This window comes from Rhea americana, unplaced genomic scaffold (assembly GCF_003343005.1).
Source record: "Rhea americana isolate MKP2758 unplaced genomic scaffold, rheAme1 scaffold_33, whole genome shotgun sequence".
Classification (NCBI taxonomy): Eukaryota; Metazoa; Chordata; class Aves; order Rheiformes; family Rheidae; genus Rhea; species Rhea americana.
In genome coordinates this window covers 2,016,163-2,033,108 of record NW_028186457.1, presented here as the reverse complement: position 1 = coordinate 2,033,108, position 16,946 = coordinate 2,016,163, and the positions used below count along the sequence as shown (strand labels likewise).

General features: G+C 36.9%; 1 protein-coding gene across 1 annotated transcript in view; it reads right to left on the bottom strand.

The window, feature by feature from the left end:
• The window catches only part of CYP27C1 (cytochrome P450 family 27 subfamily C member 1), a 25,502-nt gene that overhangs the window by 6,970 nt on the left and 1,586 nt on the right, over positions 1 to 16,946 (bottom strand). Inside the window, exons 2-6 of the mRNA XM_085310983.1 lie at positions 12,913 to 13,103; positions 10,865 to 11,064; positions 8,393 to 8,602; positions 6,388 to 6,551; positions 2,833 to 2,999 (exon numbers count right to left, since the gene is read on the bottom strand). Coding sequence (XP_085167109.1) covers positions 2,833 to 2,999; positions 6,388 to 6,551; positions 8,393 to 8,602; positions 10,865 to 11,064; positions 12,913 to 13,103 — 932 coding nt within the window. The remainder of the gene's footprint in view (positions 1 to 2,832; positions 3,000 to 6,387; positions 6,552 to 8,392; positions 8,603 to 10,864; positions 11,065 to 12,912; positions 13,104 to 16,946) is intronic.

Genomic DNA, 16,946 nt, shown 5'->3' with positions numbered 1-16,946 from the left:
GAGAGAGAGAGAGAAAAGAAAAGGAAACAGGGCCCGTGGAGGAATTTGTGGATTTGTAGTGCTAAAGCTTCATGTTTCTTGAAGAACATTCAGCTATGTTATCTGGATAACTGAGACTGCAATACAGACAGTCTAAGTCAAAGATGCTTCTTTTCTTGCAATCTTGAGGGGAATAAACAAAGAGAAGTTATTCAGCTCTGTGGAGCCCAAGGATTTTGAAGCTGGGAGAAGTTTCAATAGAAAAGTATCTCTCTGGAATCACAGAGTTCTGTGAACACAAGTTCTGTGGAACCTCAGTATAACTTTTGAGTTAATGGGTTTGGAATTGAAAGATATCTTTGCCCTCAAATAGAAGGTTTTCAAGAGCAATCTGTCTCCCAAGAAAATGCAGAGATTCTTACACAAAATCTGACAGAACAGCAGTTCTTGTGTTTTGTTTCCTGCACTCAGAGTAGCTTACAGTAGTAAGTTCGAACAGAATATAAAAAACAATAGAATGTGTTATTATTTTACATCCGCTGTTACTAGTGCAGTGAAGTCTTGTTCTAATGAAAAAAAGAAATCTCTCATAAAATAGAGTATGACATAAAAATAACAGGGTAATAAAGCCTGGTGATTCAWATGTACTTTGAAGGTTCATGTGAGAAATACACTTTTGGGGCATTAGTGCATTATGCCTGGAATCCTTGCCAGGGAGAGATGAACATGKTTTTTCTTAATTATGCTCAGCAATTTGTTTGGCAGTCAAAAAGCTCAGCACAGGTTGGATAAAGAGTTCTGAATCACCTGCTAGAAGAYAGACAGTAACACTGAGTGGTAGCTGCATGTGATGTAAGGGTCTGTCAAACCATACTAGCTTGTAAAAAATAACATCACTGACAGCAATCCAGACTTGAGCAAGTTAGACTCAAAACTTTTTCCTGAGAAATTTGACTTGGAATTTGTACTTACTAGGACATACTGTAGGAATAAAAGAAAGTTGACTTCCCAGAAAGCATTGAGGCAGATGTAAAGAAAATTATTCTATAGAGATAAGATGGAAGGAACACAAGTAGATGCTGAAAAAGATGGCATAAAAGAAAGTTTCACATTTTCTTCATTGAAGTTGTAAGGTACAGCAGTGTCCCGAACAGCCCCATAGCATATGAAACAGCCTGGAGTCAATGTTACATAACTAATGTATTGTAGGTGGTCTGATCCTATAGGACCATCTGAAAAGTGAGGGGCGCAGAGCCCACTCCYCTGGGAATAAAATTATGGAGATAAGAATGTCTCTTCCCTTTTCTGACCACCCCTTTCCAGACCCTTTTTTGGTCAGGACTTCATAATTAAGATATCATCATCTATGAAAAAGAGGAGGCTGAGATCTCAGCTGGAAAACAAGAACTCTAAAATCTGATCCTTAAAAAAAAATCAGGCACCAAGATTTTTGAYACTGTACCGAGATGTAAAAGACCACTCTATTTCTTTGGTTGTACAGGAGGCGTATAGAGCTTATGGTAGATTCTTAACAAGGCACAGAGCTGCTGTCTATCACAATCTCCACTGTCTTAGAAAACGGGAGCATGAGCAGTAAAGAGAGGGGATCTACAGCAAGATACAGGACCATCACTTTGGTAGGTACATTCAGACAGAGAGTCTCTATAATAAAACTTGAGACAGAAGAAGGATCTGCTAAGGAGGCAACCTTCAGTTTCTTCTGATCCTCTTTATTTGCCCTGAAGTTGAAACTTGGACAGATTGTGGTCATTGGCCAAACCAAGACAATAAATGTATCCACCGCAGAGAAGGACTTAGTTTTTACAAGTTAAACAAGGCTTAAATTCAGATACCTTTGTCACAAAAGTCACTGAAGTAAACAAAAATTGCTTCTCCAAGTAAAAGACAAATAAAAAAGCCAAGAGAAGCTTATGAAAACATGTTAAAGCTAGAGTGACACAATTAAAAGATCTCATCAAAACAAAGAAACTGTGGTCCAACCCTGAGCTGAAGGACAATGAGAGTGATAGATCATCTCGCCTACCTACACTAGGCACACCCTGCACAAGCAGAGGGTGAGAGAAATGTGGATAGAAAAATTTGAGACTACTTTATCAAAACTGCTTGAACTAAAAGGTTTACAGCTTGAGTGACTGCACACATATACAGTATTACTATGCAGATATACAAACCATTTGAAAAAGATCCAATTCAGGCTCTGACAAGGATCTCTTACACGGCCTTAAGCAAAATAACTAGTCTATATCTTGACTTAGTCTTTTTATCTTGGGAAAAACAGTAAGAATAGGTGCCTGCAGCTGACCATCAGACACAATAACCCTGCCTGAGAGGTCAATCACAACCTCAAAGAGAGGCAGCGACCACGAGCCAAGTTGTGCCTAGATCCTGTGGGACAGGCATGCTGGTCAGTGATGTCACTGCCCTGCCTGTGCTATGGTCACTCTGGGCTCCCATCTCATTCTCCCTCCTGGGCAAGCCCCATTCTTGCTGACACCCTGGCACTCCAGATCTACTGGCAAGGCGCTGGAGGGTTTATAGTCCATCACACAGACTAACACTTTACAGGCAAAAATAAGCTTTCAGTTACCTACCTTAATAGGCATAAATATGTGATATTATTTCTACCTTGCTTAAAAAAAATTAAATAAACATTATATAAACTATCATATTTAATTGTTTGAAAATGTCTGTACACATTACTGCTATAATAAATAGAAGTAGAAGCAACAAATAACAATAATTAAATAAAAACRTTAGCTTTGACTTGAAAGTCATTACAACTACACAGAATTTAACATTTTAAGTAATGATTTGCAGTCATCTGCTACTTACCTCAGGGTTTCTTTGAGCACAGCTCTAATCAAAGGCATCTTGGGGACATCGTCAGCAACAGGAACTTGGTTCCTCCCCAGCTTATTGACTATTTCCTCATAAACACGTTGTTGAGCCTCGGGGTGCTTTGCCAACAAGTATGTTGCCCAGGACAAAGTAAAAGAAGTCTAAGGAAGAAACCACTACCATCATCATCAAGTCCAACAAGAGTAGATTAAAAATAATTTCAAGTCAAGAAAAACAATCAGTTTTCAATTATTTGTTTCATGTGTGTGCTGTTATAAAACAGATTGGCAATGACTAACATCTGGACTCAGTGGGATGTTGTCAGATTTCACCATCCCCTACTTCAGCCCTTTTCCACCTAAAAATTTTCTATATACAAAAACAATTCATGTTGGTGTTTTCCCAGTAAAATATCAAAAAGCAACAGAAAGGACAAATGCAAACAAAATTGCACAAGTAATACTGAAACATAAACACTATAAACAGTAATGGATTAAATTAACTATTAGTTTTCAATATATTCCTTTATCGTTCCTCCCATAAGAAACAATTTACAGGAAACAAGAGAACGGTACTCAGAACACTACTTGATCCATTTTAAGTATATGGCAGTCTCTTCACAACATCCGCATAACAATAGAATTGATATTAATACTGCTAAGATTATATTTCATCCTTTGATAAGTGATGCTACATCACAGTAGTCACCTTTTATCTCTTAAAATCTCACTTGAGTGAAATGGCACTATTAAACCATTTGACTTTAAGTTTTCTTATGAAAACTTTCAATAGTTTTCATAAGAAAACTTAAAGATGAGTTTATGTATTTAAAATGATCATACATACTTCATTTTTCTAATGTAACATTTTAATGTAAGTAGGTAAAATAATCCCCCCCCCCAAATAATTCATGGTTTTTATAATCATCAAGACTGCAGAAAAGAGTTACTCTGTGGAAAATAGTTTAAAAAAAATCTGTACAAAGGAAGAAATAGGATACACAGCAGAACACACTTCAGCTTTGAGCACAAGATGATTTAAAGGAACTCATTATTGAATTCTTTTCCACATCAGCTGCAAAAATTGCACTTCCGTGCATATTTGTGGTTTAGAATACACTATGAGAGCATGGTAAACCTCCATCTGCACTAACAAGCAACCAAATGGAGTTTTCCAACTCATCACGTTTTTGTGGTCCAATATTTACCATTCATTCCATCATGACTCCTTTTGTTTATATTACCTGGATTTCAGGGACTGTTCCATCCAAATACTAGAATCAGGACTTCTGTTTCTATTATCAGGTGCATTCAGATATTAAGGTCTAACAAAGGGCCTTATTTGAGCCTGCTTCCCTTACAACCATCACTGAAAACAGAAACCTTATCATAAATAATGTATTTTCAGTGTTCCTAAGTATGGCAGGAGAAATGACACTGTAAACATACTGTTCCTTATCTTTACTGTTTTCAATATCTTACAGCATTTAAGAGTGAGAAATTGTAATCGCTAACCTAATTTTATTTAATTAATTTTAATTGTATTTTTTAACCTGTATAATGAAGATAAACTACCAATCTCATTTTTTAGACAGTAAAGGATTTCATTTTCAACTTCTCACTTATTGGCAAAACAAAGCTTAAGGTTGTGAACAGTGTATGGGTGAAATACCACAAAACTTCTGGAAATGTCTTATTTGGAGCTTACATTTAAGACTAAAATAGAAAGCAAACTTGACATGACAGTGACCTTTTATGTCTTGTCTTCAAACTGTGGTAAAATGCTAGAAGTACCATTCTCAGAACCCTTCTTTTCTTCTCATAATACTGAGTGGCTATTCCTTGCTAAAATATAACCACGCATTATTCCTCAAAGGAACTGGCAATTGTGCCAACTGCATACAGAACTTCTTGTGATATAAACACTGTTTCTTCTCAGGTTCCCAGCTCCTTCATAACCTCTTAAAAATTAGCACTGTTCCAGGGACAGCCAAAATGCTTTGTAGCCCAAAACAGCCTTACAATTTTGTYGAAAGCTTTTGTAATCCTGTAAACCTCCTTCAGTTTCTATGATGAAATGAGATCTGAAATGACAGCAACAGGGGAATAAAGGCACCCTCAATTTCTGTCTTGTACATGGGAATGAGGAAATCAGAAGCACAGTCCTCTCACAAAATGTTGCCAGCTGAGGAYGCTGAGTCAAACGGAAAAACAGACTCCCACTGGCATGAACTTGAACACTGTCCTTTTAGTTCAATGAAAACTCTCTCACACACTAAAAATGGAAAATTAAGGGTCTGAAAGACTAGAAAATGAATGGGATGAATGATTGTGCTTTACTTAGGACCAAAACATCAAAAAACTCTCCAAATTCACTGGCATATTCAACCAATGGAACAACCTTCAGCACATAAACAAACATATTCTCCTTATTCTGGAAGTCAGAAAGTGTTGCTTCTCTTGTCAAAACTTCTCTTACAGCAAATTTYTCTTAAATCAAAAAAAACCTAAATTCAATTATCAGGAGAGCATTTTTGATATAATGCCACTTTGCATTTTTAATCTTTTTTACTTTAAGGCTAGTAAGGACAATCTTACATAGCACTAACTATCTAAATTACATAGCTTTTTTATAAAAATAACATTCAACTACAATAATAGTGTTCACTGACATTCTAAGTAATTCAGTATACATTGCACAAGTAGTAAAACAACAATTGTTATCTTTTCTTATGCTTCTGGCTGTCTGCTACAGATCACACTATGCTACACTGATTTCATAGAATAGGAGTGAAAGATAGACATGATCTTAATGACACTAGGGATGACCAGTCCATTAGTTGATCTAACCTGGCCCCCTTAAAATGGTTCCGTAGGTGTTGCATGCCTCATATTCTAGCCTCATTCCCACTGGGCTCCATGCTGAAGGTTCTCTGCCTCAGACTGACTCCATGCTGCCAGCACAAGGGGTAAAGTGAATTCATGCCTTACCTGTAGCATTTCAGTGCTGGCCTAGCATCCCTCTCCTAAGAGACTTCAGCACAAGCCAAACGTCTGATCTTTAATGTATGCATCAGTTGGTTAATTATCATATGTTAAAATCATTTATCAAATTCTGCATATGAGATTATTGATCAAATTTTTTCATACTAATTTTCAGCAGTGCTTTCTATTATGGTCTGTCTAAAAAAGCAATAAATACTGACCTGATATTCAAACTAAAGAAAGAAAATGTATGAAAATTGAAGATGAATGTAAAAGACAATTGTTATTTCATTCATTTAATGAACTGTGTAACAGACTCCCAATTGACGAGTTCCTTAGGCAGTTCATACATAAATCACAGCTAGAACAGAACATCACTGACTTCATTACAGTAGAGAGACTACCCACTGTGGCAAGTATTTTCGAGCATTGTAAAGATTCCATGATTCAAATGTGTCAGAAGTTATGGCCTTAAAAATAATTTATACTCCCCTGAAGATAGCTGCAAATGGTACTGCTTTACGAAGACAACAGTTCACAAGAAAAATGATAGTAATAAGCTTACTGTGTCCACTCCTGCCAGGAGCATTTCTGTCATATTGGCATAGATCTCTTCCAAAGTAAGTTCTTTACTCACTAGGAGGTATGTGAGTAGCCCACCATTCACTTCTTTTCCCTGGTCCAGTTGAGATTGAATAGCCTTTAATTTGTTGTCAACATGGATTTGACCTTTGGGATTTAAAAACAATTGCTTAAGGCTCCATTTTTATTTCTCTGGTGGTTCCATTCAATAATCACACTTTTCCCTTATGATACACTACACTGATTAAAAAAAGGGGGGGAGGGTATTTAAAACAATTTTATCAGGAAAAAAAGAGTGGTGGTGGAGGTCCTTAGGTATTCATGATAAGCGAAGACTGAGCTGATGAGATCCTTGGGACGTTCACAGCATGAACGAGCTGAGGCTTGGGAGAGGACAGTAGATGCTGTAGTTTCCTACTGGGAGTGAAGTAAGCTCAGGGTCGAGCTTACGACCAGCTGGCTGTTTTTTCTGATGACTCTGTGAAAAAGGGTGAACCCTACAGAGCACGCTGCAAATTAGCACACAGCAGCTGCTACAAGATGGTGGCAGCAGCTAGGAGGTGGACACCACAGAACCGAGTCATACTGAAGACAAAGATGAGGAGCATCATGTAATAACAGTAATTGAAAAACTACAGCAAATGATACGTCTTTTGAATCACTTCACCCACTGGTCCCTTTTATCCTTTGGTTACAACAAATGGCATCTTCAGTGAAACAAGTGCTTTGAAGACGAGAACCTCTCAGATGGCTAGTGCCTTATACAATTATTAAAAAGAGCTAGAATCAACATACTCTTTTATGAAGTCCACACAGACCATATACAGCGATGGCCCTGGTTAAAACATGTAATTTTATCTAATTAATACCTCTTTTCATAAAGATTAAATAAAGAAATAGTAGGACAAAAAAGTTTCATATGGAAGAAATTCATCAAGAACCATTTTTCAGCTGTTGTTCAAACAAAGCTGAGGTCTGTTGTTGTTTTTAACCCACAAAAGGGAACAATAACACTTTATAAAGGGAAATCATTTAAAAGTGGCAACCTAACAACAAAACAAAACAATGTATCTCAAAGAAACCACTCCACCACAACTATTAAATAAGATTCATTAGTAACTACTGTTGGTAGGGAGGCAGATTAAAAATTATAAAACTAAAGACTGCTCAAGGAAGACAAAAATAAAATAAACGCAGAGATGCAAGCAGCTTCCCTGCATCACAGAGGGAAAGTTCAGTCTTCTTTTATACCCTCCAGAATCTTAAATAAAAATATTACAAACAAGACTCTTGCTCTTTACTTGGATGACTGAAAACTGATTCATAAAATAGCCTGGAATGTTTTGTTTACAAAAAACATATTGCAGTGTAACAGTGCATTTCTTTCTCAGCTCATACCTTTGTATGTATATATAAACTCCATTAAGAGCTCTATTAATTAAATACTAGAGCTCATTTTTAAACTTCCTGGTCAGCTGCAGGGGAGATTATTTGATCGCAGTGGCTGACTGAAAACTCACTGAGGTCAACAAAACCACCCTCATTAAAATTTGAGTGTTGGAAGATTAAGCCCTGGCATAGAACCTGAACTGCAAGTGATGACTAGGCATTAAAAATTAAATAATCGAATAGCAGGATAAAATAAGGGAATATTTAAGCTGTACTGGCAAGATTGTTTAAAAATAAAATATTTTGTAAAACTGTTCCCATGGTCAGTCTAATTTTGATATGAAAATTTTACTATTGCATTCTATCACAACGGAAAAAAAAGAATTGTTTTGATATGTAGTCTACATGTTCATCTAACTTCTCCTGATTTATTACTCCAAATAATTAATATCTCATATGATGTTTCATCCCACTATTGTGACACCTCTTCTGCCACAAAGTCTTACTATGATTCTAGAAGAGAAATGCAGGAAGTCCTGTTCAAATACACACATAGAATATGCAGAACACAGCTGAACTTTTCTACTAMTGAATCTTACTAAATTTGAAGAGTCCATCCCAGGATCTGCAGAACTCTCTCCAGGGTTTTGGAACAAGTGGACGAAGCCATTTGGGAATAGCACCTGCATACATAGTAGTCTTAAACATACTAAACATCAACTCCAGAGCCTCAATATATTCAACAGTCTGCTGTGGGACGTTGTTTTCCAGGCAGCCCAACCGGCATTCATAAAGAATAGTTGCCACACCTGCACACAAGAGATCAAAAAATTTGCTATGCACATACAGATAAATATACCAGTCCTTTAAGGAATTAAAATAATAAAATTATAGAACTGCCTTTCAAAAATGTTTAGTTATTATAATTGTAACTGAGAGATAAAATAGAAGTTTAAAACACATACTCAAATCCCAGCTGAACATTTTAGAGAGGCAGTAGCTACTATGTCAATAATGTTCAGCTCAAGATGATATCCCGGAATTCTGAAAGAAGTACAGCAACCTTACAATATGTTCTGTGTTGCACCACAAATCCTGAATCTGTTACAGCTGCCTATAGGACAGTGAACAGAGAGTTTAAGGCCAAAGGTATTTCTGATACCTGGTGATAATGCAGGAGTTCCCAGCAGTGGCTATGTCCTTCTTTGTCAGGGTAAGCAAGAAGTAAATAGATAATGTGTATGTATCATCCTCTAGACATATGTGTGTGACACTACTGTAAATGCCATTACTGACTCTTCTCTTCTTTGTGACTTATTATAATTTCCTGCAGTATGGCAGTGCTGCCCACTGTGAATTCCCTTTTTTTCCAAAGAACAGTACTTTGTATATATTTTTACTAAATTCTTCTTCCCAGCTCTGGGCCATTTCTTTAAATTATCAATTTGATTCTGAACTGAAATCATGTCCTCTAGTGTGCCTGAGGTATTTCTGTTCAGTTTCATAAATGTACCCAAATTACTAATGAAAATATTAGACAGAACTGGACCATAAACTGACCTTCTGGATTTAATCAAAGTTCCCTCTCAGTATGACAGCAAACCATTTTAATTGCTTTCCGAGCACAGATTTCTAGGTAATTTTTTTTACTGGTTTGTCTGTATCAATAGTTTGTTCATACCTTTTCAGGAACCGTAGTYAGGATAACTGATCTATTAACTCTTTAACCTCCTTTTTCTCCTTCTCTTTCTCTGTTTTTTCTATTAAAAACAGGTGCAATAGATGTTCGTTTAATTTTGATCTTGTCCAGTCTTCCCTCAAACTCTTCATAAAATCTCTAGAATATTTACTTTTATTTTAGAAATCTTCTTATTTGTTCTCTTCTGCATGTTTCTTTTTAACTTACAAAGAGTTGCTAAAATCTAGCAAATTTCATTTCACTCTGACTCTCCTAATTTTCCTCGTTGTGGAGATATTTTCCTGTGCCTTTAATTTCTGTTGTGCCCCTTTAAATAACTGCCTGCTCTCATGACTTTTTTTTTTTTTAAAAAAAAGAAAAAAATAGATAGTCTTTTCAAGAAATCTTACACAGTGGGTCACTGAGTAGTTGACAGTAAAAGTTAACTGAAAGTGGATTTCAAATGTGAAATAGTTGTGTGCCAGGCACCAGTTATAAAAACTAAAAGAATGTGAAGAATTTAAATTAAACTAACCTATCAGTTAAACYGAATCTGTAAGCTTAAAAGTTTAAAATTCCTTAAAATTGGTAACTCTTAGCTGAGTGCCACTTTTAGATATTATTCATGTAGCACAGACTCAGATTAGTTTACCAGAGAAACAGCCATTTGATATAGTATAGGTCAGGAATTCCGAAGTGTTGCAAATCTCAAATTATTCAGCTGTCGCTCATCAAAGAGTGTCAATGTTTTTAAAAGGCATATACATACAACAAGAACAGGCTATATGAAGTCAGTTAAAGGAATGCATGAAATGTGAATCACCATTAAATTTCTATAAGAATACAGGAAATGCCACACTAGATCAGGCTGGGGTTCCATCTAGCACAATATCCTTTCATTAATGGTAGCAAGAACCAGCTAATTTAAAGGAAAGCAGAGCAATCCCACACTAAGAACATATGTACACAGTGGAAACCAGTATCTTTTCCCACATGAAACTATGAACAGAATTTAGACAAACCATACTCACACCCTGATTTGCAATATGGCTAGCAAGACTCTTAACATGTCTGAAAAGCTAGACTCCTAGGTTAATTTCTCAAGAATAAAGGTGTTAATAAAGAAATACAGAGTACTGAAACTGGTTAGGGCACTGATTTTATATTTTGCATATGYAGCAGCATTTCCACAGGAATTATCCCTTACTAAAGGTACCATCTACTTGGACTATCTGAAGGATTTCTACTAGTAGATCCCTGAATGCAGAATATCAAGCTTCCCTCTTCAAATTAATCACCATGAGGCAGTAGTTGTTTATGACAAAAATGCCTAACCATAAGCACACAACTTAACATCCAATTTCTATACATCTACTATACAGTCTGGGCTCACCTTCCATTGAATACTTGAAGAAAAGGTTGTTAACATTGGTCACTGTTTCCCTATCGTCCTCTTGACTTCTGAGGGTGTGGATTCTTTTAATTAAATCTGTAATAACTTCATTGACTCCTCCAGAGAAAACAGCCACATCTTTGGGTTTCAGAATTTTTTGCCTCAGTACACTTCTCATTTTTAGCCATTGTTCCCCCTCCCTAGAAGAAATTATTAATAATGTTTATTCACAGTTCTCCTTGACAATCACTAGCTGGGTAGGAGCTCCACAATGAAAGCTGTTTACACTTTTATTAGGAGGTGAAAAACCAAGTGATGGAATAAGAATAATGGAGAGGATGATAACATCTATTTGGTTTTACACTCCTATGTTTTTATTCCGCATTTATTAATTTCACAATGTCACAAATGCACACCTATAAATTAATCTCTGATTTCAGTGGCAGAACTTGCCCATTCAGTATTCTGAATTTGACAAGTGTCTCCATAAGTACTCTAGTAGTACTGACAAGAAATTTGGATTTGCAAAATTTTTTATTAAAATTAATTTAAATATTTGGATAGTCTGCAAATTTGTTTTTAATAGAACTGGTGCATAATTGCCAAAGGCACGTATCTCATCCAGATCTGACAAATCAATTATACGAGCTAGTACTATAAATTCAGTTACTGATATATCTCCCTGAGGCATGCTAATTCTAAATATAGAAAATAATATACTTTTTGTGACAAATGGCATCTATTCCAACTCCTGAGAGGCTAGAGTCAGTTTCAATACAGAYGACAACATACTAAAAAAATACATAAATGATGTGGAAGTGAAAAGTTCTGGAGTTGAAATGATACAATTCAACTGTATTCACAATATTACATTATGCRTATCACTACCTCCAGCTGCAACGAGCTTGTCAAAGTGTTTTTCAGATTCAGACATAAAAGCCAACAAGCTGGGTATCCATAGAGAAACTACTTACAGCTAGATTCTCTTTTTGCTAAGCTATGTATTGAAATGTTTGTGACAAAGGCTAAAATTTTGAGCTGTAGCCTCTGCATGTTTCATATAAGCAGAGTAGTGCAGAACAGCAGTGACGGGAATATCTTTCTTTTGTATTTTATGCATTTATTTTAAATTGTTATGTAAGCAATTCATTTCTGATTAAATTCTTTCAGCTGAAATAATGATGCTGGAAGGTCTAGAAACTTACTGGCTAACAGCAGAATTCAATTTCTTTAACACACATTTTCCAAGTATCTCTTGATTTAAGATTCCATTTCACAAAATATCAAACAGCTGTTAGTCTGGATTGTAGTTTAAGGTTCCAGTCTGAGGTCTAACACATAAAGCCTTTTGCCACTGWGAAAGAGAGAGACTGGCCAGGACTCAGATAATTAGTTTCCCTCTAAAAAAAAAAATCTTATGTCAATGGTGACTGAGTAGTTCCCACCAGCAATTAACAAGACCCACATGCACAGAGAGTTTATGCAGGCTCTAAAAGACAGAAAACTCTTCTAGAATCGATCACGTACAAAGATTTATCTGCCTGGGAATGCACTACAGTGTGAATTTACCATACAGTGACCTCCCTGCATTACTCTACTGAGCGGGCACTTTGGTGAACAACAGAGCTAATGTCAGCTTGAGGTGGTAAGTCCACAAAACACACTGCCAAGCAGACGTATCAGCTAGATCTGAAGCAATAAAACCATGTTTGTGCAATGCAGTGCCAAAGCTATTAAGTCCTACTCTGCGATACTGCTTTCAGATAATTGAGGCAGCTCAGACATCTCTACCTAATAGACACATTTTCCAGGAATGTTTTTATATGAGGTAGCTTACTCCATATTCAAACTAAGCACCATTAGGGTGCCTTTGAAAAGTTATAGCAGAATAAACAACTCACCATAAATTCGTAACGTTCATCCTCCCTGCTAAACATACAAATTTCCCTACACAGATAAGCCTGAACTCCCAGATGATTTGTACAATGCTTCAGAAAATTAACACACTTTTATAACAAAACTCAGAAAATTAAGGAGTAACAACTTACGCAGAAATAAGTCCTGTAGCTCTTCCTCGTAAGTCTCTGTATTCCTGCCACGATTCCATGTTAGCTCTTTGCGGTGCTCTACCTTCTGCCCGGAGGACTTGAGCAACCATATCTCGATCTGCAATGGATACAACAAACTGGGGACCAAAGTGAGACTTGAAGATCTTCCCATATTCCTGAGTGTGCTTTTGCTACAGTATCACCAACAAAGAGAAACAGAAGTAAAATATTATTAAAGATTAACAGAAAAAGGAAACTGACAATTTGTCATACAGTAAATCAATATATTTCATCTAAAACTTGATCCCCACATCTGCAGTCAAAGAATGATTTGAAGTGTCACGGAAAGCATCTAAGTACTATTCTGAAATACTCACAGGAAAAACAGAGAGGTCACACCATTCAGGACCTCTGACTGAAAAGACCCAAACGACTAAGGCATGAAGGGTTAGTGAAACCAAATACTGAGAAGATGAACGGACTTGAAGAATTGAATAAAACGCATCTCCAGACAGGGTAAAAGTTAGAAAAAAATCTGAAAAAAATCAAACCATGGATGTCAATAAGGTGAAATCAAATGCGTAATACAGAGATAAGGTAATCTTACTTTTAAGGTCTTTTGTAAACAAACCATTTAGTCTATCAATTTATTCTTTATTAAAAAAAAAAAAAAAAAAAAAGGACAGTCATAACCCAGGACTACAACAGTGTAACAGTCCAGTGATAAACTCTGTATTTTGGGTTAGATTCATCAGGACGAAATTTTAGGAAGACTGACGTTAATTCTGCAAAGAAAGGAAAGCTAAAGTCTTATTCCTGCGATGAGGTTTATTTAGTGACTGATCTGCAAGTTGTATGATTCAAGCCGGAGGCAAGAAACAGGCAATTAATTGGAAAACATTAAATGATGTAAAAAAAAGAAACAAAAAAGTTTTCTCATGAAATTATATCACTGTTCCACAAAATCTTAGTGATTATTTTAGGCAAATTTCATTCTGAGCTGGTCATGAAATGAAACACTCAGTTTTCAGGAATTCACTTGGAATATAGCCACAAAATCATTTCAGGAAAAAAATGAGGCTTAACTAATAATAATAATAATAAAATAACAGTAGACACATTGCAGGAAAAAAATCTATAGTTCAGACATAAGAGTATTTTTAAATATATTGGTAGGATTGTGGATTTGAGTTGGTTTTAAATCTGAAAGGATTTCAGTTTAAAGCAGCAAAATAAGTTAAACTGGCAAAGTTTGATCCTTTACTTGCATTTGATCTAGAGACATCTGCTTGCAGAAGCATGTTGACTATAAATCAAACATCTGACACAACTATGCTAGTAAAAGTCTAGTGTTGACCCAAGTTTAATTCATGAAAGAAGTTTTAATTAGTCCTGGTTACAGAGATTAAGGGTTTAATTGTCAACAGTATGATTGAGACAATTGAACCACTGCTTAGCATATGGTACAAAACACTTACAGACATGTAACTGTTTTTGCCTCATTTCCAAATAAAACAGAGTTGTACAATTCTGCTGTCAGTCTTCTCATAATTACTTTTGGAATACACAGGCCATTTTCAGTCAAGTTTAACATAGACATAAAGGCCTCCTACAACTTATTATTTTTAAAAATCAGCATCTRGGTTCAAATGAGCGATGTGTATCTCTGATGAGGGAAATGCTACAGTGGGAATTCAAGAGTTACCATTTCTGTTTGGTCTCCTGCTAACCAACTACTATTTACAAACCAATCAATGAATAAGCACTTTAAAAGCCTGAAAAATCTCTTGCTCCAGGCATATCTTTGGGGATATAAAACTGAACAGGGAAAGAAGGGAAAGTATGAGAGTCTTTTAAGGAAGGCAAGGCTTGGGAGACAAATGTTGTAAGGAAAAGGCAGTGGGGAGAGGGGGATCCAGGTCATAAACCACAGAAAAACAGATTCAACTAATTTTGCTACTCATGGAACAGCTTGCTTTTTTTGGTTATCATGAGGTTTACATGCTAGGAGTAACTTCAACAAAAAAAATAAATCGAATATATAATTATTCAATCAAATAAATGAAATATTAATTTTAAACCAGAAACAAACAAGGACAAGGTATTTTGACTTCTTTTGCTTTCAGTAGAATAGTGTTCTGTGTATCAATCTCATGTTTAAAGAAATGCCCTTTATTTGTTAGATGTTTTCTGTCACAACATAGGTTTCCTATCCCTTGTTCCACACCTTAAAAATTACACTTTATTGTCTCACCATACATTCCTTCACCTATCATAAATTCAGACTGTCAGCATCCAAGCCCCTCTCCTTCATCTTTTTTTTTATATACTTGTATAGTTCTGATGAGACACAAGAGATCTATCTAACTTCATCAAATTAAAAGTACTTTCCCTTTGTCATAATGGCCTGTAGGCTTTACTGCTTTGGCCAGGACTAACCAGAATCATGTTACTGAGAACAGAACTTCCTTTGTGAAAAAATGCTCAGCTTCCCCACCCCTTCTGCATATAGTCTATGAATATTTGCGCATGTCAGAGGACATCATTTAAGTAGCTGTGCTGGTTACCAAAAGGTTTCAGATTAATTCATTCCTGATGTTCACTGTATTGTTAAATTTAACAGACTGTTATTAATCCAGTTAATGCCTGTTTGCATCCAGCATGTATGCGAAGAGGCCATCTATGATTTGTGTTTTTTGAGTCTCTCAACAGAATAAAAACCAGTATCATATTTCAACTCTTCCTTATCCTTCCTCCTGCCTTCATTTCTATAAATGATATTAATTAAAAARGAAAAAAAAAWTTATCAGCTAGTGGTTGTGAAAAGGATGTACAACTTAAGTCTTTTTTAATACCTTTTAATATTTTGAATAATTTTCAAAGCTTTAAGTTTCATACTTAGAGCAGTGAAAATTTGAATTCAACATGTTAGTGTTATGACCATATTGCGAGTACCTCTCCAATTCTGTCCCGCATCACAGACACAGAGAAAATACGGAATACAACGTATCAAAAAGCTTTCGCTATTGCAACGAAAAATTTCATCTGCATGTGTCTTGGTTAGCAAGCATTTAAGTAATTCACTGTAAGAAATCTAGTTTGGCTGTCATCAAACTCAGCACAGACTGAAGACCTTAACCTCTCTTAGAAATCTAAATGAAAATTACAACAGAGCCAGCCATTTTTTGCTCACCCCCTCCCGTTTCCTGTYTCTTTCTGGTGTTTTTAATCCTTCATGTAAACCCTAATTTTCAGTTTTGATCGTCAGGCTTTTTATAGTTCTGTCCTGTTTTGTCTGGTTTTCTCTTTCATTCTTTTTACTTCTCAACTCTCCCTCCAGTTTATTTCAGTAGTTTTCAGCCAACGGACCTCTTGAGGTGGTCTGTGAGTCTAAGTGGTCTACAAAAGGCGACTAAGAAAAGCGAAATTAATAAATGCCACAGGTTTAATTTCCAAATATATCTGCACCTCCAGCTGAACCCACAATTGGAAAGGGGTGAAAACCACTGCTTTACCCTCTTGAAGTGCGAGTGCCCACCTTACGATCACTTGGACCGCGTGGGGAAAGGGCCTCACGAGAGGCAATGCGGCTTTTCAGCAACGAAACCCCCGTGTTTGGCCAAGCAACCAAAAACACCTTCTACAACATGAGGCAGCCTTACGGGAAAAGCTGCCCGTGCCAGTACCTAAGAAACCCGCTCACCCACCCCACCTTCGCGGCAAGCCCGCAACGCGGCGCTTCACCCACCCCCCGCGCCGCGACAGAGCGAGGAGACGCAGCGCGGCGCGTCAGCCGCCGCAGCGGCGATGCCGGAAGGGAGCGGGCACTTCTCAGCCCTCCCGCGCCCCACCCTGGTCCAGATTTATTTCACTGTCCCTGCCGCCTCGCGTACTGAGGAGGAAGAGCTGTCACACGCCAGGTGATGGCGGCTGGGGGTGGAGGGGGGGCTCCGGCCGAGCCGCTCATGAAGCATCGTGGGGCGGGGGGGGTCCCGCCGCCAGGGGCGGCCGAGGGGCTCCTCGCATCCCGCACG